At 45.5% G+C, this 22,343-nt stretch overlaps 1 protein-coding gene across 1 annotated transcript in view; it reads right to left on the bottom strand.

The window, feature by feature from the left end:
- Positions 1–7,415: 7,415 nt before the first annotated feature.
- The window catches only part of MAN1C1 (mannosidase alpha class 1C member 1), a 140,247-nt gene continuing 125,319 nt past the window's right edge, over positions 7,416–22,343 (bottom strand). Inside the window, exons 7-11 of the mRNA XM_036742631.1 lie at positions 21,887–22,002; positions 17,529–17,748; positions 12,452–12,624; positions 10,058–10,173; positions 7,416–8,282 (exon numbers count right to left, since the gene is read on the bottom strand). Coding sequence (XP_036598526.1) covers positions 8,165–8,282; positions 10,058–10,173; positions 12,452–12,624; positions 17,529–17,748; positions 21,887–22,002 — 743 coding nt within the window. The 3' untranslated portion in view covers positions 7,416–8,164. The remainder of the gene's footprint in view (positions 8,283–10,057; positions 10,174–12,451; positions 12,625–17,528; positions 17,749–21,886; positions 22,003–22,343) is intronic.

Raw genomic sequence — 22,343 nt, 5'->3', positions numbered from 1 at the left:
CATATTCAATCAGTCTTGTCAATTCCACCTGCCCAACATCCTGCACGTCCGTTCAGTTCATCCACACAATTGTCATTCAAACTCATCTCTTCTCACCTGGAATATTGAAATAGCCTCCCAAACGGGTCTTGCTGCTTCTGGTTTCTCCTCTCTCCAATCTGTCCTCCCTGTGGTTGCCAAATTGATATTCCCCAAGCAAACATCTGACCATTTTTATGAGACTAATTTATATATACATAGCAAGGGCATCTTTGAGGAGGATATGAGCAGGGAGGAGGGAGGCTTTTATTGATGACATTCCATAGGAAGCTACAAGTAACTGAAATATGTAGAGAATGTGATATCCCACTGTGCTTGTTCTTTGTTGACAATTAAAAAAATAATTTGAGTTGGTCAAACAAAATACCCCTTTAAAGACCACTACACCACTTTCCTGCTGCCTCATTACCTTGCAGCTTACACATTAACCATCATCTCAATCTCCCGTTTTACATTGCATCCTCCCCTTCTTCCTACCCCTGATCTTGCCTATCACAATCCTGGCTCTTATTCTAAATTCAGCCTTGTTTCTGCTTTGCCATATGACCTTGGACTTGATCGCTTCACCTGCAAAATGGGTTATTACCCATTTCCTTTCTTACCCAGGCATCTAGGTGGCACAGTGGATAGAGTACTTAGGTCTATAGTCAAGAAGACCTGAGTTTAAGGAGGGAGGTGGGAAAATTTAGAACTCAAAATCTTGTAAAAGCGAGTGTCGAAAACTAAAAATAAACGATTTTTTTAAAAAAAGGAAAAAAAAGACCTGAGTTTAAATCTGACCTTAGATAGTGGTCAAGTCACTTAGTCTCTCTCTGCCTCAGTCTCCTTGACTGTAAAATGAAGATAAAAATAGTGTGAAGACCAAATGAAAAAATACCTATAAAGTGGTTAGTGCAATGACTGGCATTTAGCGGGTGCCTGATAAATGCTTGTGCGCTTCCTTCCAAAAAGAGGAAAAATGAACTCATATATGGGAATTATTTGGAGCTCTTCAGAAGGGAGATCATAGGTTTTAGAGATGGAAGGGCACATACATATTATCCATCCCAATCCCCTTATTTCCTAGAATAGGATATTGAGGCACAGGGAGGTTAAGCAAGTTGGTTCTTCAAGGGCTCACAAAGTGGAGATAATCAGTTGTTATTAAGCTGCTGCTGCCCTCTTGTCCACCCTGGAGAGAAGGTGTTTTATTGACATTAACTAGCCCGGCACAAAACTGGCTCTGATTGGAGGCAGAGGGAGTAGGGAGATAATAGAAGGCTGGTAGCTTTTTAGGAAGTAGTGTGTGTGACTGGCATCTCTTTAGAGGCCTTTGGTTCAGAAAGGGGTTCTTTGTATTTGTGGTCTGGGGGGACCTGAAGAGGGTGGGGATCAGCTCAGTGAGTATGTTCTTCTTCAGGGGGAAGAAAGCAGCAGGGACCCAGAATGCTGAATCAAAGGGGGTGGCCCTTAAAAATTGGCTTCTCCCATTATCTCATTTTAGCAGGGTCAAGATACTGAAATTGGACAGAAACAGAAGCTGAGGTCCAGAACAGGGAAATTACTTTGCTGGAGGCCACTGAGCTAATAAGTAGCCTAGCTGGGATTCTAATGCCAACACCTAGTGCTCTTCCCATTTACTCCCACAAGAGCTACCACAAGAATGTGGATTTCTTCCATAACCCTAGAATTTGAAGGTACCTCTTTGCCTTTATTCATGTTCTTACCTCTCTTTGGAACACCTTTACCCAAGGGATCTCTCTCTTTTCTCATTAAAAAATTACTTTTTAAAAACATTGTGTTGATGCCATTTGTTTTTTATATTTTAGAATCAATTCTTGGACCACTCCCAGGGGATGCTTTCCCTATAACCAAGAGAAACCATAAAATAGAACCAATTGACACAACATAGGCAAAATTCAGTACCTGTAGTTCCCCATCTCTCCAAGAAGAGAAGGGAGATGCATTTCCCCATTTCTTTCCTTATCAGGTTCATTTTATATCCTAGGGAAGGGTACAAATATCTGCTTACCATATTACTTCCTGCTGTTTGGTCATTCAACAATTATTCAACAAAACTAATAACTCTTTTTGGCACATTATGTCACTACCTAGATTGTACTCTGAGGAAATTTCTGAATCTAGCTCTTGTCTAGTTTTACACAGATGAAGGCAAAAAGGTCTTCCAGATTCTATGCAAGCATACAAGGTAACAATGCATAACAGGCATAGGACAGCTTTTATTCTACCCCACAGCAAATGTACAAACATACATGGAGCACATAAATAATCAGTGCAACTCCTTTTCCTCTCCAGTGAATATCACTTTCTGCAGATTCCTAGAGTCCTCTAGACTCATAGTGCCATCCTGTGGGTTAGACTTCCTTTAGAAGGCAAGCAAACTTGGGGTTGGTACAAGGATTGTTCCTCCAACATTCTGATAAATCTCTCACTTTCCAGAGGGACATATGCCCATATCTTGCCCTAAGGCTCCTGGCTTCTCCCCTTTCCCAAAGACCGCCCTTTGATTTTAGCTCTATGGAAAGCCAAAGGAACAAAATAAAAAAGAGACTGTTGGCTCCCTTTTATAGGTGAGCATAAAGGGCAGTGGCCATTCCACATAGTCCATCATCATAGTCAATGAATGCATTCTTGGGTCAGCCCCATCAGTGAAACCCATTCTTCAAGAGTCATCAAGGGATATGGTCATACCCTACCTAGAAGATACAAAAATCCCAAACAAAGGCTTTTAGGCCTTTGTTAGACTTCTTTAGGCTCACAAACTTGATCAGAGAACTCCCTTCTACCATGAAATATCATGGCTAGACTAGATATTTTTTAAGGATCTTTCAACATCCAAGGCCCCTTCCAGCTCTGACATTCTATGCATTAAGGCCCCTCCTAGCTTTAACATCTTATATTCTAAGGCCCTTCCCAGCTTTCACACTATGTTCTCAGGTTCCTCTCAGCTTGGACATTTTAAGTCCCTTTCCAAGTCTGTGGAATGTGGAACTATGTGAGAAAAATCATTAAGCTGCTGCCACCCTTTGACTGAGGTTTCCCACTGCTGGGCATATACCCCAAGGAGGTTAACAACAGAAAGAAATGTCCCATCTGTACAAAAATATTTAAAGCAGCAATTTTCATTGTAACAAAAGGCTGGAAATAAAGTGGGTATCCATGGATTGGTGCATGGCTAGACACACTTTAGCATAATGGAATATTGTTGTGCCATGAGACATAATGAATGCAAGGAGTTGAGTAAAACACACGAAGGACCACATGGTCTCATGTAAAGCGGAAAGAGTAGAACCATGAGAACAACATATACAATGACAACGGCAGTGTAAATGCAAAAACAAAGCAAAACACTAAAAGTGGTAATACAGGGTATCCCCAAAGTCTAGCATTTATGTAATGCTTTAAGGTTTGCAAAGGACTTTACAAATATTATCTCATTTGAGCCTAACAACAATCCTATGAGGTAGGTGCTATCATTATCCTCATTTTACAGATAAGGAAACTGAGGCAGACAGTGGTTAAATGACATGCCCAAGTGTCTGAGGCCAGATTTGAACTCAGGTCTTCCTGACTCCACTACTAAACCTAGATTGTTTTGATCATACTCAGTCCCAGAAAACAAATAACAAATAACACTTTCCTCTTCTTGGTAAGGAGGTAAAAGACTACGGCTGCATTTTCAATCAGTCAGGTTTGCCTTGTTCATGTTTTGCTTAAATTTTTCTTTGTTATGAGGGAGGATTCAAGGGGAGGTATGTTGGAAAATGATTGTTATATTTTTTAAAAGACATCAATAAATTTTTTTTTAAAAATTAAATTAATTACAAGCTGTACACAAATCCTAGATGCCATCCAGAGATTGATGCCCAAGTCCCTTTCCCAAGAGGCTAAGTGACCTCAGAGGCCTTGGTAGGAATGGGTAGATAAAGGCAGGAATTATGATAAATTGATGCCCAAATCATAAGAGCATTTGACTCCCAAATTATAGCTGCTGCTCAAAGTGCCCATTTGGTTCATGTTTTGTGGCATTGTGATTGTAAATAGTGAAAGGGGGTCTGAGGGCCCACTTTCCACCAATCACACCAAGGCATTAGTATGCTAGCTCAGGGTGGCCCCTGCCCTCCCTCAACCAATGCCCCAAAGCTACCAAGTCACTGATTCACTTGAAAAGTGAAGTCCCTTTGTTGGTAAGCATATGCCCCATTCTCCCCCCGTTGTTTTCCACCTTTGTGCTGACAGGATAAAGCAAGCTTCATCATCTACCCTCTGAGACCAGGAATGGCCAGTATGATAAGTCGGCCTTTTGATCCTATTCCTGCTTCCAGTATTGTGGTTAGCGTGTGGATCATTATCTTCATTCCACTCCAATTGCTCTGCCTCATATAGGACTTCTCATGTTTCTCAGGGTTGTCCTCTATTATAGTAGAACTAGAAGGAGTCTTGGCCACCTGGCCCACTTCCCTCATTATACAGATGGGGAAACTGAGGCCTATGGAGGTCAAGTCACTTGCCCTGGTTCACCCAGGTTTTCCAACTCCAAATCAAGGGGCTCTTTCCACTCCAATGTGCTGTAGTAAAGCCAGAATGTACTTGGCTCCCCCATAGCAAGTTACATCAAATCACCAGATGCTTATTAAGCACCTACTGTGTACCAGGCACTGTGTTAAGTGCTGGGGACACAAAGAGAGGCAAAACACGTCCCCTCCTCTCTCACAGTGAAGCAGAGGAGGCAATAGGAAGAAAACTATGAGCAATGAGAAGCTGGGCATAATCAACAGAGGGAAGGCAGTAGCATGAATGGAGATTGGCAAAGGCTTCTGGTGGAAGGTGGGATTTGAAGGAAGCCAGGAGGCAGATTCAGCCAGTGTCAATGCGGAGTCAGGAGACAGGCTGTCTTGTTCATGAAATGGTGAGGAGGCCAATGTCACAAGATCACCGCACATGCAGACAGACAGATATCAGATGACTGGAAAGATAGAGGAGCCCAGGTTACAAAGGGTTTTAAACCTCAAACTTTGGAGTCACGTAAAGTCAAATGGGTGAGAACCAACAATTTGCCAGAAATCAGAAGGCTATCTCTTCAAGCTCTTTTGAAATCTTATTTTCAAGACAATGTGTTGATGTTCCTTCTCCCTGGAGGGAGGATGCTTTTACTCCTGGGATTGTCTTAATTTGGGGTCTGCTGACTCCCCGAGCTCACTCTTACCTTAAGCAACTGTGACTCACTCCCTAATTTCCCATTTCCTCTCTAGGGACCCAAGGCTCTGTTTATTTTTATCTCTGGAATGGAGCTAAGTTGCCAGGAAGATGATCTTATTCTACCCACGAGGGCCCTATCGATTTACTGCAGTGATAGAAGGGCTTGTGAATCCATCTGCGTGAGTGTCTGCTCCCCCTCGTGAGACCTTCCCACCCCCATGCCTTGGTAGATTGCTTTCTTGAGTTGCTGGAAGACAACAAAAAATCATCACCTGGTGGCCAATCGATTTATGAATTTTTCACGATTCATTTTTTGTATAACAACCCCAGGCAAGGCAAGTAGCCGGATGCTACATTTGTAACTCTCTCAAAGCAAGGAAGGACGAGCAAAAGTGATTTGGATAAATGGGTGGAATATGGGTGCACCCCTGAGAGCTGCAAAGGGGCCAAGGTTTGGCTCTGAAATTCCAGGAGGAGGCAGAGATTGCCAAATCCACCAGTAGTAGAAGCTCAAGGATGGATCTATTATATAAGACCAAAAATAAATAAATAAACAAACAAAGAAAAAGAGAGAGCAAGGGAGGGAAGGAAGGAAGGAAGGAAAGAAAGAAAAAAGGAAGGAAGGAAGGAGGCAAGGAAGGAAGGAAGAAAGGAAGGAAGGGAGGAAGGGAGGGAGGGAGGAAGGAAGCTTCCCGCTCTGCTCTCGATCCAGCAGTGAATGCTGACTCTGCCTGGTCTGACATCGGCAATGTGAAGTCATCAGCCTGTTAGGGGCTGGAAGGGATCATCTAAGGGAATCAGACTACTCCCAGGATCTTAGAGGGAGAATGGTCCTTAGAAACCACTGACCCCAATCTGCTTATTTCATAAAGGAAGCTGGGGCACAGGGTGACCTTCCCAAGGTCATTCAGGTAGTGAGGGGCACCACACTGTCAGAGAGCATGTGCACCATTCTGCATCCATATTGGCTCCTTTCTCTACTGAGAAGGCGAATCACGGGATCCTAAGTCTAGAGCCTTTCTCCCTTTCTATGCTAGTCATTGGATTTAGAGACTGGCCACCTTATAGTATTGTTTTCCCTCCTGGTACACAGATTTTTGGGACTGCTAGGTGGAGCAGTGGATAGAGCGCTTGGCCTGGACTCAGGATGGATCTGAGTTCTAATCCAGCCACAGACACTTATTAACTGCATTATCTTGTGCAAGTTGCCTTAACCTCTTTTTGCATAGGAAGCAGCTAGGTGGAGCAGCAGATAGAGCATTGGGCCTGGAGTCAGGAAGACCTGAGTTCAAATCTAGCCTCACACATGTTAACTGTGTGACCCTGGGCAAGTCACTTAAGCCTGTGTGCTTCACTTTCCTTCTCTGTAAAATGAGCTGAAGAAGGAAAGGGCAAATCACTGTAGTATCTTTGCCAAGAAAACCCCAAATGGGGTCACGGAGAGTCAGACACGACTGAAACAACTCAACAACAGAACTAGGCAGCACTGGGTCACTAAACATTCAGGAAAATCAGAGTTTGAATCTAGCCTCAGACACTTACTAGCTGGGTGACTTTGGGCAAGTCACTTGATCTCTGTTTGCCTCAGTTTACTTCTCTGTAAAATGGGAGATAGTAATAGCACCTCCTTTCAAAGATCAAATGAGGTCCTACTGTGCTTAGCACAGCACATAGTAAGCACAATTTAAATGTTAGCTATTATGATTATTTACATAAGTACAGTCCTTGTTCACCCAGTTCTACTTTTTCCCTCCGCATTATTTCACACCAGTTTTCCCAGATTTCTCTGAATTCTTTTCATTGGTCATTTCTCAGAGTGCAATAGAATCCTTCATACCCAGATGCCACACTTTGTCCAGTCATTCCCCATCTGACGTGCCTACTGAGATGGTCCTTGTATATCATCAGTCACGGCTGGGCCCCAGCTGAGTTCTCCCATGCCTACAATGCCCATCTCCCTTGCCTCTCTCTGCTAAAAGAGGAGGCCTCCCCGATCCCCCAATAGCTAGTGCTCCCCAAAACCTACTTTGTATTTCTTTTGCAGAGGGGCATGTAGTCCATTGAATAGAAGGCTGGTCACAGAGTCAGGAAGACCCACTGGCTGAGACTGAGAATCTAGGCCCACCTCCCTGCTACTACAGGGTATCAAAAAAAGATGTCCTTAGAGGTCACTGATCACGCTTGCTAAAAGCATTTCTCAAATCAATTTTTATTGCAGACAATAATACAGCATGGGGTTCCCTGGGCCTCGATGCTGGAGGATCGACCCACCCGTGGTCCATATTTCACAAGCTCATTTATTCTGGTTCATGGGTAGCAGGGAAGAGAGGGCCAGTGATTGACAGCTCTGCTTCACCTTGAGGAGCAGAGGCAGCCTCTCTCCCCAGATCTGAGAGCCAGGTGAAATGAATGGAAATTAATGGTAAATGGTGGGTAAAAAGCACAGAAAATATATAAAATCAGGCCAAGATGGGAGAAGAGAGTGGCTGACTCAGTTTATCATGATGACATTACATAAGAAAGCACATCATATTGAAAACGGTGATTATAAATGGGAATAAAATCCAACTGCATAGAAAAAAAGGTAAAACAAGACAGAATGGGAGGGAGGGGAGAAGGGCCTTCTTTCATAGTTGGCTTTTTCTCCCTCTGGCCCCTGGAATGAAAAGTCAGTGGGTTTCATAGAAATTCTCTGTAGAAAGGAATGTCCATGGTCTGTGTACTGGATGGCCTTTGACCAAGGTCTCGCCTCGAGGTCGGCGTGGTTCCTCATAGAGGAAAAGAAGGTGCCTGTCCAAGGAATTTGCCCCACCCAATGTCTGTCTGAGTTGGGAACGTGGGCCTGACTCTTCCTTGAAAAGCAGATCTTGTTGGTGGGGATGCCCAGATCCTGGCAGCAAAGATGGCAGCTGTCCAGAGGCAGGGGCTAGTGGGCTCTGGCTGGACTGTGTATGTGGCCCACTGGGAGTGGGTGGGCTTCTGTGTTGAATACCCAGTCTTCCAAGGAGAGGAGATCATCTTCAGAGAACAGCAAATAGAGGTACCTGTATACCATCGGGATGGATGGGAAGAGGTTGTTAGTTGTTCATGCTGGAAAAATGGATACCCTCATCCACTCCACTAGGAGTGGAGGTAATGAGGCAGTGAGGAGAACTGGCTAGACTGGCTGGAAGTTAGGAGGCAAGCTGAGTGACCTCTGGGCAAACCACCTTCCCCCTCAGTTTTCTTATCTGTAAAGTGGACTTTGCCTCCTTCCCGGGTTTGTTGGAGCCCATGGATATAAAAGGGCATTGGAAACTGGAAACTGTTGTCTAGAGGTAAAGTAATGTCATCATTAGTGGGCCCAGTACTGAAAATATGGGCAGCGCATGGACATGGTGAAGGGGTCCAGCTATTGAAAGATAGCGAGAAACTGTGTCTCCGATCCCCAGGGGCACTGCACCTCCTCCAGACAGAACACTATGGGCCAGGGCCTCTCGGCCAGGCTAGACGATCCCCGAAGGTAACATTCCCAGCACCCCAAGTCCACTCCACAGCTCTATTTCTTAGGCTAGGGACTTCTCATCTCACTCTGGGATCACTGACCTAATCTCCTCCTGGCTTCCAGCCTCCCCATTCCAGTCCATGAGATTTATTTTCTTAAAATATGACTTTAATTATAGAATCACAAAATGGCAAGAGTTAGAAGGGACCTCAGAGGCCATCTAGCTCCATAAGACACTGGACTTGGACTTGGGAAGGCCCTTAGTTCAACTCCCATTTCAGATACTTACCTGGGTCACTTTGGACTCAATTTTGGGAGGCCTAGGCATGTGGTCAGGCAGTAATTCAGGGTAGCAGAATATTAGAGCCTTCGTGAATCATCTAATCTAATCCCTTCATTTTACAGGTGGGGAAACTGAGACCCAGAAAGCTCTACTAGCAGCTGGTGTTTATGTGAAGGTGTGAAGGTGTTTATGTGTATATGTGTATGTGTGTATGTGTGTATGTATGTATGTGTATATATTGTGTGTGTATATATGCATATATGTATGTATGTGTACATATATACATGCATGCACACACACACACATACACACACACACACACACTCTCTCTCTCTCTCTCTCTCTCTCTATAGCCCTTAAATCTCTTCCTTCAGCCCTGCCCCTTAACAAAGTGATGACTAAGGAAAAGTCTCATCCTCCTTTCTCAGTCCCACCACAGGCTGCCTGCTGCCTTCTGGTGACTTTTTACCCCTTTAAGATTGCTCTGGGTATTCATTTCAATCCAATTTTACTTTCTGTAAAAAGCAGGGATAAAGGAAGGGAGGAGAGGGCTCAAATGTAACCAGCACTTTTGGCAGAGGAGGGGGACCTTAAACTTGGGATAGAGAGAGCTGCCTGTCAGACCTTAGGACACAAGACCAGGAGGGCAGAGGGAGCGGAGACACCCTGGGACATTATCTCCCTGCAGGAAAACAGATTCACTAAGAAGCCCAGGGCACCATGAGGCTGCTCCTGAGAAAGACAGAGCAGGGAGGAGGTAAACTGGGGTCAGCCCTGGAGAAACTCACCAGGGGTCTGGAGGATGGAAATCCATCCACTTTAACCACTTTAACCACTCTTCTTGCTAAGTAGGTTCAGTTGTTTTTTTTAATCCTAGAGCCAGGTGTTGTCAGCATCCTGGGGGCCAAATTCCTGGTGGCCTTGGCCTAGTTATAGCTTTGAGAGAAAGAGACTCAGAGTAATTTGCCCCAAGCCCCAACCATCCCTGGGCAAACACCTTTGGTTCCTCTTAGAGAGAAGGAAGGGGCATCCTCCAAAAGGCCTGGACTTACTTTAATGTCTCTGCCAGGAAAAAACTCTGTTGCATATTATCATGTTCAGGAAACATAGTATAAACGTTCCGGATCCCAGAGAAGCCTGTTTCTGTCCGACAGTATTTTTCTAGGGCCTAAAGAAAAGGAAGGGAATATTAGCATGTCACAAGTAATGGAGAGTGAAAACCCTGGATAGGAAATCGGAGCAGTGGTCAGCTCTAGATGGGTTATTGATCAGAAAATCTCTTTAATTGATGAGGCAGGTAACAAAGATGAAAATGATGAGCATATCAGACATTCACATAGGACTTTGAGTTTGTAAGGCACTCTCAAGTTCCAGGGGTCCTTGGAGATACTTTACCTTCATTTTACAGAAGGAGAAGCTGAGGCCCAGAGAGGGTAGGTGATTTGTCTAAGGTTACATATCAAGTTAGCAGTCAAGTCTAAGCTTGAACGCAGGGCTTGGGACGCTGAGTCTTCCCATTATGCCTGCTGCCTCAAGTCTTACCTGAAGTGACCTTACCATTCAAGGAAAATACTACCAAAGCAAGAAACAGATGGGGTTACTTGTCCCCTCCCTTCCAATTTCAACAAGTAGGCAAGGTTTCTCCACTTCCCCATTCCTGCTGCTCTCCCCACTCCCCCCAGTAATCTCCTCAGCTTATTGTATAGGGCCTGCTCCTCCTGCTCCCCTTTCTCCCAGGTCACCCAGGACCCCTTTCTGCCATATTTCTACATGTCTATGCTGAACACTCAAAACAATCTGTCTTTCAGTATTTCCTGGCCAGGTATCCTATGTCTGATAGCATCAATCAATTAAGCATTTATGAGGGGCTTACTGTGTGTCAGGTGCTAGGCTAGATCTCCGGAATACAAAGACAAAAGTAAAACAATGTTAGCCTTCAAGGAAGGCTGATGAGGGAAGCAACATGTGGGCCTTTTAGGTCCAAACAGAAGAAGGTGAATCCCTCCTCCATATAACAGTCTTCTAAATACTTGAAGGAAATGATTATTCCCCATCTCCACCTCCAGCCTTCTTTTCTCCAGGCTAAACATGAATGGTTCTTTTAATTGATTCTCAGGTCCTCTCACCATCCCAATCACCCTCCTCTGGACATAGCAATGGTCTAATGCACATAAGACTGAGAGCTCCAGGGGTAGGAGCTGTGGCCCCATACCAGATCAGCTCTGCCCTACTTCAATGACTTCAGGGGTGCTACCAATAAAATTGTACTTGCTGGATATGTCTTTCAGCTCTGGTTGAGTGACAGGCCGGGAAGGTCTTGCTTAAATAATGACCATGGTGTTGATGATGATGATGACAACTCCAAATTCCTATGGTACTTTAATAAGGTTTACAAAGGACTTTCCTCCCAACAATCTTGTGATGTTGATAGGGTGAATATCATTATCCCCATGTCACAGAAGATAAGGTGAGGCCCAAGAGAGTAGACAGTTGTTGAAGAGCCAGGGTTGCCCAGTTGACAAATGTCAGAAGGGGAATATGAGCCCAGGATTCCTGATACCCAGACCAGCACAGTCTCCCCCACACTAATTACCAGGTCTCTCAGTGGAAAAGTAATGACTACCATTTCTACAGTACTCTAATGTGTCCAAAATGCTTCGTTCACAACCCAACGGGGCAAGAAGTATATGTGTTTTACAGAGAAAAAAATTGAGGCTCCAAGAAGGGGAGCTAAGCTATCCAAGGTCACTCAGCCCAGAAACAACAGAGCTCGTGACTCTCGGGCCCAGCACACTCCAGCTCTGAGGCAGACGGTGGTACAGTGAGTGGAGAGAATGCTGGGCTCAGAGTCAGGAAAACCTGAGTTCAGATCTGAACCCAAACACTTCCTAGCTGGGTGATGTTGAGCAAACCACTCGACCTTGGTTTGCCTCAGTTTCTTCAACTGTAAAATGAGCTTAAAGCATTTAATAGAGTGCCCGGTATACAGTAGGCACTTAATAAATGCTCCTTCCATTCCCTTGTTCCTACCATGAAGAGATGATTAAATCAATGTGGAGGACGAGTTGCTCATTTCCCACCAGTATGTTTTGGGCCTTTATGAAACTGAGCATATACTGTCCAACAATCTAGCTTTTTTTATTCCCTACTTGTCTTTTTAATTTTTTCCTTTTTTTATTATGAATTTAACAGTCATTAAACATAAACAATTGATTATTTGAATATTCATTCAACTACAAACTTTTTTATGTCACATACGAGTTATATATCTCCTTATAAAAGTTATATAAAACAGATTTTGCTTATATTTCAAAAGTCTCTGTGGAGCCACAAAAGGTAGCAGCAAGGTTGCCCCTGTTTTCTTTTTCCCAGGTGAGATTCGAAGGTGAGGGTTGGGGTAGGTCACACCTTTCCGGGAGCACTCACAGCCCCGGCTCTGCCCTTACCTCAACAACTTCCCAGCCCCACTGACGGTACTTGGGGTCATGGGTCAGGCGCCACATGTACATGTAACTTTCCACCACCTCCGGCCGCAGGATGTAGTAGCTCTCACTCGGGCTGGATGTTGTGGCTTCACTTCCAAAATCAAACCAAAACACCTCCGGTCCCAGCTTGGTGTCTGAGGGGACAATCGGTCACAATCACTTGCCTTGTCATCCAAGGATCCTAGTCTCCGACTCTCTGAGCTGCAGGAGACCTCTAAGACCACCCAGCCTAGCCTTCGTGTGAATGACAGACCCTCTCTCTAACACACTCCACAAATGGCCATCCTGCCTTTGCCTGAAGACTTCCTGGGGGCCCACCACTGCTGTGGGCAGCCCATCTCATCCATGGACACTTCATGGTTAGGAAAGGTAGACATAAGCCCTTGGCAACTCTCACTGGAAGCTCAGGTTCTGAGCTCTGGGTCCAAGCCAAACACATCGAATCCCTCTGCAGAGTCTTGCCCCATCCTGACCCCTCCCCCTCCCCAAGTATTTTCTTCTCAATTTAATTCAGCCAAGGATTTGTTCAGATGAAGGCAAGGGCTCTTTGGCAAAGGGGGAACCCTGGATTTGGAGTCAGAAGCCCGGGGCTCTGAGCCTGCCTGCTTCTGCTCCCTCCTAGCTTTATGATCTCAGGCAAGGCCTCCTCCTTCTCTGGGTCTCAAGGCCATCCTCTGTAAAATGAAGAGATGATGCTATTAGCTGGCACTGCTACAGTGCACCAGGGTCTACTAATTACTGTCCTCCCCATGGCCCTGTGGGACGGGCAGTGCAGACATCACCTTTCCCATTTTACAGATGAGGAAACTGAGGCACAGATCAGGGAAGTGTCTTGCCCAGGGCGATTTGACAGCTAGTCTGCTTGCAGTCTTCTCTAAGATCCTATGGTCCTTTTGCCAGGAGAGGAATCAAATGAATTAATAAATGAAAGAGCACATATGAAAATCTAATTATGGGTCAATAATAATAATTAATAACTAACATTTACATAGTGTTTACTATGTGCCAGGCACTGTGGTGAGTGCTTTACAATGATCTCATTTGATCTTTGCAGCCATCCTGGGAGATAGGTGCTGCTGTGATCCCCGTTTTACAGATTAAGAAACTGAGGCAAGCAGAGGTGAAGTGACTTATCCGGGGTCACACAGCTAGTCAGTTCTGAGGCTGGATTTGAACTCAGGTCTTCCTGACTCCAGGCCCAGGGCTCTATCCACTGCATCACCCAGCAGCCAAGCACTAGGAACGCTAATACGAAGTACAATACAAAGCAATGATAGCTCTTGCCCTTAAGGAACCTATATCATTTTAGAAATAATTAAAAAATTAAAAACATATATGGTCAAGAAAATAAATTCCTTCATTAACCATGATAAATATACATACACGTACTCACGCACACACCACGTACGTTTGTGTATATGTGTATGTATGTGCATGCCTCAATCTGTACTCTGCTTCTCACTTCTCTCTTAGGTGAGGGCCTAATTCAGGAGTGGGGAACCTGCAGCCTCAAGGCCGCATGTGGTCTTTTAGGTCCTTGGGTGCAGCCTTTTGACCGAGTCCAAGTTTTATAGAACAAATCCTTTTATGAAGGGGATTTGTTCTGTGAAGTTTGGATTCAGCCAAAGGGTCACACTTGAGGACTTAGAGGGCCTCCTGTGGCCTTAAGGCCACAAGCACCCCACCCCTGAGTGCTGTTTCTCATTTCTCTATTAGGTGATGGGTAGGCTGTTTCATCCCAAGTCCTTTGGAATGGTGGTCAGTTGAATTGATCAGACTTCCTAAGTCTTTCAAAGGTGTCTCAGCAATATTGCCATTATTATATGAACTGTTCTCCTGGTTCTGCTCACTTCACTTTGTATCAGTTCATAAAAGTCTTCTAAGGGTTTTCTGAAACCACCTCCTTCATCGCTTCTTCCAGCACAATAATATTCTATCACTTTCACATACCACAACTGGCTGAGCCACTGCCTAATTGATGGGCATCCCTTCAGTTTCCAATTCTTAGCCACCACAAAAGAGTTGCTATCCATGTTTTTGTACATATGGGTCCTTTTCCTTTTTCTTGGATTTCTTTAGGAGGCAGACCTAGTAATGGTATTGCTGGGTCAAAGCATATATATAGCTACATAGCTTTGGGAGGATAACCCCAAATTGCTTTCCATAATGGAAGGAGACTTGGAAGGGGGAGACAACACACAAAAAGGAATGGTGGCCAGGATGGTCCTGAAAATAATAGGGATGGAGCGAAAAACAAGGCTCTTGTCAGATTTCTAGGTGAAAGGAATAGGATTTCCAAGCAGGGAGATATGGCAGAGGTCATTTAGTTTTAACCCTCTTAGTATCACAAAATGTTAGAGGGGAAAGGGACCTCGGGAAATATTCTGCTCCAATTCTCCCTCTCATTTGCAGATGGGGAAGCTAAGGTGTGAAGGTGTGATGTCTTCCAAGCCACAGTGGGATAGCCCAGCAGGGCTGCCCAGATGAACAGAGAAGCCATTAAGGGGCACTCGCCAGTGAAACCCTCAGAGAATCCCTCTTCCCTTGTGTTTGTTAGTTGGGGATGAGGTGGCTCTCGACTTTTTCTGACTGTTTCCATTTCTTAGTTTTTGAATTTGCTCAAAGCAACATATCATTACTTGAAAATTACGAGGCCTTCCCTCAGAGTCTCAGGAGTAACTCTGGTCTGGGAGATGGGAGTGGAAGCCTGGGAAAGTGATTCAGAAACCTTGGCACAAGCACACACATGGTTTTCACCTTCACCAGTCCTAATAAAAACCCTATGCTGGTGGCAGAGAACCAAGTAACCCCAGAACACCAACAAGAACTGATCCCTTATGTACCCTGCCTGCCTTCTGCAACCAGACAATGGAAATGGTTCTCTGGGCTTCAGCCACGGCACTTCTAAGAGCCTGCTATATGGCCCTGGGCAGAGTTCTTCACTTACCAGGGATTCTGGTGCTAAATGAGGGGGTTGTATTAGTGATCTTGAAGGCTCATAAACTTCAGTGACTCTTTGAGTCTACAGTATGAATTAAATCATTTTTAAGCTTGCCCCTAAGAGTGTTTAGATTTTCTGGAAGGATTAGAATAAAAGCACTCAGAGATGGAGGGACCTTAGTGTACAGACTGTCAGATCTGGGAGGGCCCTTAGAACCCAGAATGTCAGAGATCTGGGAGGACCCTTAGAACCCAGAATGTCAGAGATGGGAGGGCCCTTAGAATACAGAATGTCATACTTGGAAGGTCCCTTAGAACCAAGAATGTCTGGGAGGGGCCTTAGAACCCAGAATGTCAGAGCTGGGGGGGCAGTCTTTAGAATGTGGAATGTCAGAACTGGGAGAAAGGGCCCTTAGAACACAGAATGTCATAGCTGGGAGACCCCTTGGTGGGAAGGACTTTAGAACATAAAATGTCAGAACTGGGAGAAGCCTTAGAACACAGACTATCAAAACTGGGAGGGGGGTGTTCTTAAGAACATAGAATAGCAAATCTGGGAAGGGCCTGAGAACCCAGAATGTCAGAGCTCAGACCAGCCTTAGAACAGAGCGTGTCTGAGCTGGGAGGGATCCAAGCACACAGAAGGTAAGAGCTGGAAGAAGCCTTAGAGACGATCTACTCCAACCTTTTCCATTTTACAGATGAGAGAACTGAGGCTTAGAGAAATTTAGCATTTAATTCACGGTTATCCAGTTAGTAATTGGCAGAAACAGGACCCGAACCCTGGTCTTTCGACTGGGTTCAGTGTTCTTCCCACAACAACTTTCTTATGCTTGGGCTGTGAATCTTTTGTGAAAAATACAGGTGCACCTGAAATTGAAAGGATCCAGCCCCTGGGACATTTCTAGTCCCAGGCTCTGCCAGATGAATGGTCCCCATCAGAGTTTCTGAGCTGGGAGGGTGGGGTGGCACTGGCTGCCCATCCAGAGTTTGTGTGGTTAAGGAGGGACAAGGATGAGTGCTCCAGAGAATCATAGGTTTTATTGCTGGGGACATCACTGACAGAGAAAGATGATGAAAGCTTAAGCTTGAGCCTTTGATCTCCTTCAAATTATAACTGGAGTGTCAGCTATGGCGCCTTGACCCGGCCCTTACTGCTGGAAGGAATGTCTGCTTACCATTTGCTGTATGTTCAAGGCATTTCTCTACTATTAACGTTTTTGGGAGGTGGGGACTCAGCCTCCTTAATGGGCTGGGGACAGGGAGGAAAGGTGTAAGGACCCCCAGCTAAGAAAAGGCATCAGGTGTTCATTGGCCTTGGGGTTTATCTCAGTTCAACCAATGAGATGAGGACTGGGGGTGGTCCACCAAGGGGCTTTGGTTTGAAGAGGAGGAATATCCTGGGGGGCTGGCGCTGGGAGCCCTGTAATTCCGGGCATTTAAGGAATTATGGAAGCCTCTCCTTGTGCTTTACAGAGACATTCCATTCCCTGCCTCTTTCTTTCCCTCTCTCCCTTTCTGTCCATATTTCTAACTCTTCTTCTTCTTCTTCTCCTCCTCCTCCTCCTCCTCCTTCTCTTCCTCCTCCTTCTCTTCCTCCTCCTCTTTCTCCTCCTCCTCCTCCTCCTCCTCATCCTCCTCCTCCTTCTCCTCATCCTCCTCCTTCTCTTTCTCCTTCTCCTCCTCCTCCTCCTTCTCTTTCTCCTCCTCCTCCTCCTTCTCTTTCTCCTTCTCCTCCTCCTCCTTCTCCTTATGTATGTCCATCTTTCTCTCCTCTTTCTGACCCCCTTCTCCCCACCTCCCTCCCTGCCCACATAATCCTCTTACAGACTTACTATGAAAAAAATCCCATTAAAGTCTTAAGGTCTTCTCTTTTTTTGTGAGGGGCTTGGAAGCCCTTCCCAGTGCTTGACCTTCTTACTCATTGCTGCCAACTCTCCTCTCCTCTCTTACTCTCTCTCTCTCTCTCTCCCTCCCTTCTTCTTCTCTCTCTGTCTCTCCCTGTGTCCTCCTTTCTATTTCTGTCTCTCTATCCTTTTATCTCTCTCTGTCTCTGTGTCTCTGTCTCTCTATCTCTTTCTCACATTCAAGGCCTTACCTGTGCGGATGTAAGACTCATGACATGTCCTTGTGATCTGGGCAGCAAGCTCCATGTAATGCTTTCTCTTCCCCATTTCTGCATCCTCAGCCCCCAGGGCAATCATGCCACCAGAAAAACATGCCAAGTGGCCCATCTTATGGTCCAGGACACCCCCTTTCCACTCGGCAATGTAGGTCAGTCCCTCCTGGGATTTCTGTAGCAAGTGGGTTTCTATAGCCTGAAAGGAAATTGGGAGAGTTTGGAAGGGCCAAGGGAAATGGAGGGGGCCAGGGAAAAGGGGTATGGGAAGAAGGAGAGGGAGCCAATTATTTAGCATATTTCAGTAAATAACAATGAACCAGGCTCACCCCCCAGAAATGGCCTGCCTGTGACTTTACCAGCTTCAGACTCTGATGACAAACCACCATCCAATCGCACGGCTGCCAGGAGCTGTTCATAGCCGATCTGTGGATTCACCTTGAAGTGTTTTTCCTCTATTAGGAGAAACTAGGGCCTCTGGACCCATTTTGAGGCCATTAGCAGAAAGAACGGACTGATGGTAAAGCTCTGTTCCAAACCTAATGGGCCCCCAAATGCTCGTGAACTTAAAATCACAGATTTAGACCTCGAAGGGCTTTAGCGGTCGTCCGGTCCAGCCCTCTCCTTTCTATAAAGGAGGAAACCATGGGCCAGAGCGAGGAAGCACTTTCCCCACAGTGGAGTTAAGGGCAGAGTCGAGATTCTAACTTGGATTCTCAGACTCCAAAACCCACCTTATTTTCAGTGCACGTAGGATTTTATAGCTAGAGGGTCCTTAGGGGTCATTTGCGTTCCAGCCAAACTGGATGTCTGAAACAGACGGCGAAATGCCAAGGGAGAGCGAGTCACATGCAAAATCCTTTTCAGCACCCAGCGATGAGAGGGCCTGATGTTACTGTCGACCCCTGTGCCATGTAGAGGCCTTCTCTTCTGCCTCCTTAGGAAAACTATTTTTAGGAGCTACAAGTAGTGAGGAAAAGTCTGAATTTGCTTAGAATACAAATGATGGGCTCAAAATTGGCAGTTACCATCTACAAGCCACAGTTGATCATCACATCACTGAAGGAGGAGGAAAGGAAGAAAGTAAAATGCAGTATTTGGGGAATTCAGGCAGAATGGCGCGCTTGTATCCAATGACCCAAATTGGACATGCTATCTCCTGCATTTGTGCCCTCCTGTCTGGAATGAGCTTCCTCCCTGACCTTTGCCTTTCAGAATCCTTCTTCAAGATTCAGGGTTGGCATCCTCTCCTCTGTGCTGCTTACCTTGGGCCCTTATGTTACCAGGACCTCATTCCTCCTTAAATAATCCTCTAGAACTTGGTCTGATTCTCTCCTTTGCCCTCATCACTGTACCTTATACTGTACCCATCTGGGTACAAGCTGTATCTCCCTATTCCATATGGTTCCCCACTCCTACCCTACCCTTGCCCCTAAAAGAATGTAAAGTCCTTGAGGGAAGGGACTAACTGATCACTGTTTTTGGTCCCCTGAGCCCCTACCATAGTGGGTATATGGTCACAGGACCCTCCAATATGGGCTTATTTTTATCCTGCGCCTTGTGCTGGGCTATAATAAGCTCCCTGAAGGCAGGAGCCACAGCTGCCCTTGCCTTTAGAATGTCCCTGTGGATTCCAGCACACACTCAAATATAGACACACAAAGTACATGGAGAAATGTCGTAAAGTCAAGAAGCATTTATTAACTGCCTACTATGTTCTAGGCACTGTGCTAAGTAGCATTAGGGATGTGAAGAAAGGCCAACCCATTATCACTGGTATGGGATTAGAGATGTGGGTCTTTGCTAGTCTAGGCCGATCATCACTGCTCACCTCTCTTCCTAAATTCCTTCCTGGAGTGTAAGTTGGGGATAGTCAGCCTAGAAGTGCGAGCCCCTGAGGGGGCAGTTAGATGACTTCTGTCTTCCAAGTATTAAAGGGGTGGCATGTCCGATGGAACAGGGATCCTATCTCTAATAGCTGGAAAAGACCTTCGAGGTCATCTAGTCACCTCTAATAATAAAACCTAGCATTTAAATAGTGCTTTAATATTCCCAAAGCACTTTACACACCTCCTTCTATTATCTGATCCCTACCTGTGAGGGGGGTGTTCTTATTAACTCCATTTTACAGATGGAGGAACTGAGGCAGAGAAAAGTTAAGTGTCTTGCCCAGGGTAACTCACCCAGCTAGTGTCTGAGGCAGGATGTGAACTCAAATCTTTCTGACTCCAGTACTCGATCCACTGGGACCCCTAAGGTATCTCTGGTCGAACTCCCTCTTTTTATAAATGAGGAAACCAAGTCCCACTGAAGTTAAGTGATTCCTCACCCCACCTCCCACCAAGGTCATCCAGGTAGTGACAGAGGTAGCATTGGAACACAGATCCTCTGACTCCAAAGAAGGGCATTCTCCTTCTACTGTACTATGTTTGTTCTGCTTGGTCCCACAGGACAGGACCAGGAACACTGAGAGGCAGTTTCAGTTAGTCAGCAGACAAGAATTTATCGAGCACTTATTGTGTGCCTAGCACTGTGCTGAGCACTGGAGATACAAAGAAAAGCAAAAGAAAGCCCTGCCCTCAAGGAGCTCACAGTCTTAAGAAGGAGATACTATGTACAAACAAACAAGATAATTACAGGGTAATGGAGATGGGGCAGCTAGGTGAGGCAGTAGATAGAGCACCTAGCTTGGAGTCAGGAAGACTCATCTTTTGGAGTTCAAACCCTACCCCAGACACTTACTAGCTGTGTGACCCTGGGCAAGTCACTTTACCCTGGTTGCCTCAGTTTCCTCATCTGTAAAATGAGCCAGAGAAGGAAACAGAAAACCACTCCATTATCTCTGCCAAATGGGGTCATGAAGAGTTGGACCTGACTGAAACAACTGAACTACAACAACAAATCAGAGATAATCAACCACAGCTCAGCAGGAGGAAAAACTTTCTAATAGTCTGAACTGTCTCACTGTAGAAAGATCTGTCTTTGGAGGGAATGAGTTCCCCATCATTGAGCATGAAAACAAAGGCTGGGTGAGGGCTTCTCAGGGATGTTGTAGGGAGGGTTCCCCCCTTGGGAAGGCGCTGTTAGCCTTGCAATTAAAAGAAGGTCTTGGGGATGAGGAAAAATACAAATTAGGTAATTTTCTCTCCACTGAAGCAGCTTGCAGAGGCTGCCAGTTACATGGCACATCAAGGAAGGGAAGGACTATTACCAGGTGCTGGCACACAATTAGGTTGACCACACTTAGGTGAATTGTTCATAGGGCAAGAGAGAAACCTAGGCAAGACTCAGGAGTTTGGGCAGAGACATGGTAGAGTGGAAAAAACCACTGGATTTCAAGTCAGAGGACCAGAGTTCAAATGCCAATTCGACCACCTCTTACCTGTGTGGCCTTGTGCAAAAACATTTTTACCCTCTCTGGGCCCTGGTTTCCTCATATGTAAAATGAACTGATGACCTCTAAGGTCTGTCCTAACTCTAAATCTAGAATCCTATGATCCTCAGTCACTTTTTCTCCTGGGCCTGAATCTTCTCATAGGTAAAAATGAATTGATGACCTCTAAAGTCTTTCCCAGCTTGAAACCTAGCATCCTGTGAGCTGAACTCAGTTAACCGTTCTGTTTCTTCATCTGTAGAATGGGGGGTGGGGAGGCGGGAGGAGAGTTGCACCAGATAATCAATGAAGATGAAAGAAAGTAGCTGTATTGTCTAGGATCAGCTCCCTAATGCTGGGACTTCCCAGGCCAAAACTCCCTTCACTGGCCACCACTCGGTGGCCTTTGGCCACCATGGGTCTTGTCTTCCTCATCCCAATGTTTGTTCTTTGAGTATGGGCCCTATCTCAGTTTTGTATCTGTATTCAGAGCACTTAGCACAGTGCCTGACACACAGTAAGAAAGTAAGTCCTTAATGTCTGTCTTTCTTTCTTCTTCCCTCCCTCCCTCCCTCCCTCCCTTCCTTCCTTCCTTCCTTCCTTCCTTCCGTCTATCATTCATTTGATCTTTCTGTCTCTTCTCCAGTGCATGGCCTAGGTGGGTGGGCAGGGTGCTGCCAGAGGAACAGTGAGTATCTGTGTTTTCTCTTTCCAGGGAGACTTGTGATTTTTGGCCTTGTTTGGGACCACCCCCAGTGGCAGTGGGAGGGGCATGCCTGTCCTGCACCTGTGACAAAGCCCTAGAAAAAGACTCTGGCTTATCTCCCTCAGGACATTGGAAAGTCCCTGTGGTACCCGGGGTATTGATCAGATGACCTCTCAGATCCTTGTCAGTTCTAGGATTTGGTGATTGTAGGCAGCTAATTACCAACCTGTTACAAAAAGGACAGAACCAGCTTCTTACCTCAAGGGCAGTATAGTACATATTTTTAGCTTCTATGTCTGTCTTGGCTGACATCAACCAGGCCTTGATCAAATATTCATAGAAACTGTCCCCGAGTCCTCCAATAGAGACATGGTCTGTGAGGAGAGAGGAGGCACAAAGTGGTTACCATGCAACTGGCCAGACAGCCCAGAGCAGCCGCCCATGCAGAGAGCTCTGCTGTGGGGGCTGAAGGCCCGTGTGCAGCTAAGCAGTTATGAGAAAGGAAGGAGGAAAGAAAGGAAGGAAGGAAAGAAAGAAAGAAGGAAAGAGAGAGAAAGAAGGAAGGAAGAAAACAAGGAAGGAAAGAAAGGAAGAAAGAAAGAAAGGAGGAAAGAGAGAAAGAAGGAAGGAAGAAAGGAAGTAAAGAAGGAAAGAGAAAGAAGGAAAGAGAGAGAGAAGGAAGGGAAGAAATAAAAAAGAAGGAAAGGAAGGAAGG

This window comes from Trichosurus vulpecula, chromosome 2, assembly GCF_011100635.1.
Source record: "Trichosurus vulpecula isolate mTriVul1 chromosome 2, mTriVul1.pri, whole genome shotgun sequence".
NCBI lineage: Eukaryota > Metazoa > Chordata > Mammalia > Diprotodontia > Phalangeridae > Trichosurus > Trichosurus vulpecula.
Note: the sequence above shows the minus strand (reverse complement) of the source record. Positions and strands in the feature narration are given on the sequence as shown.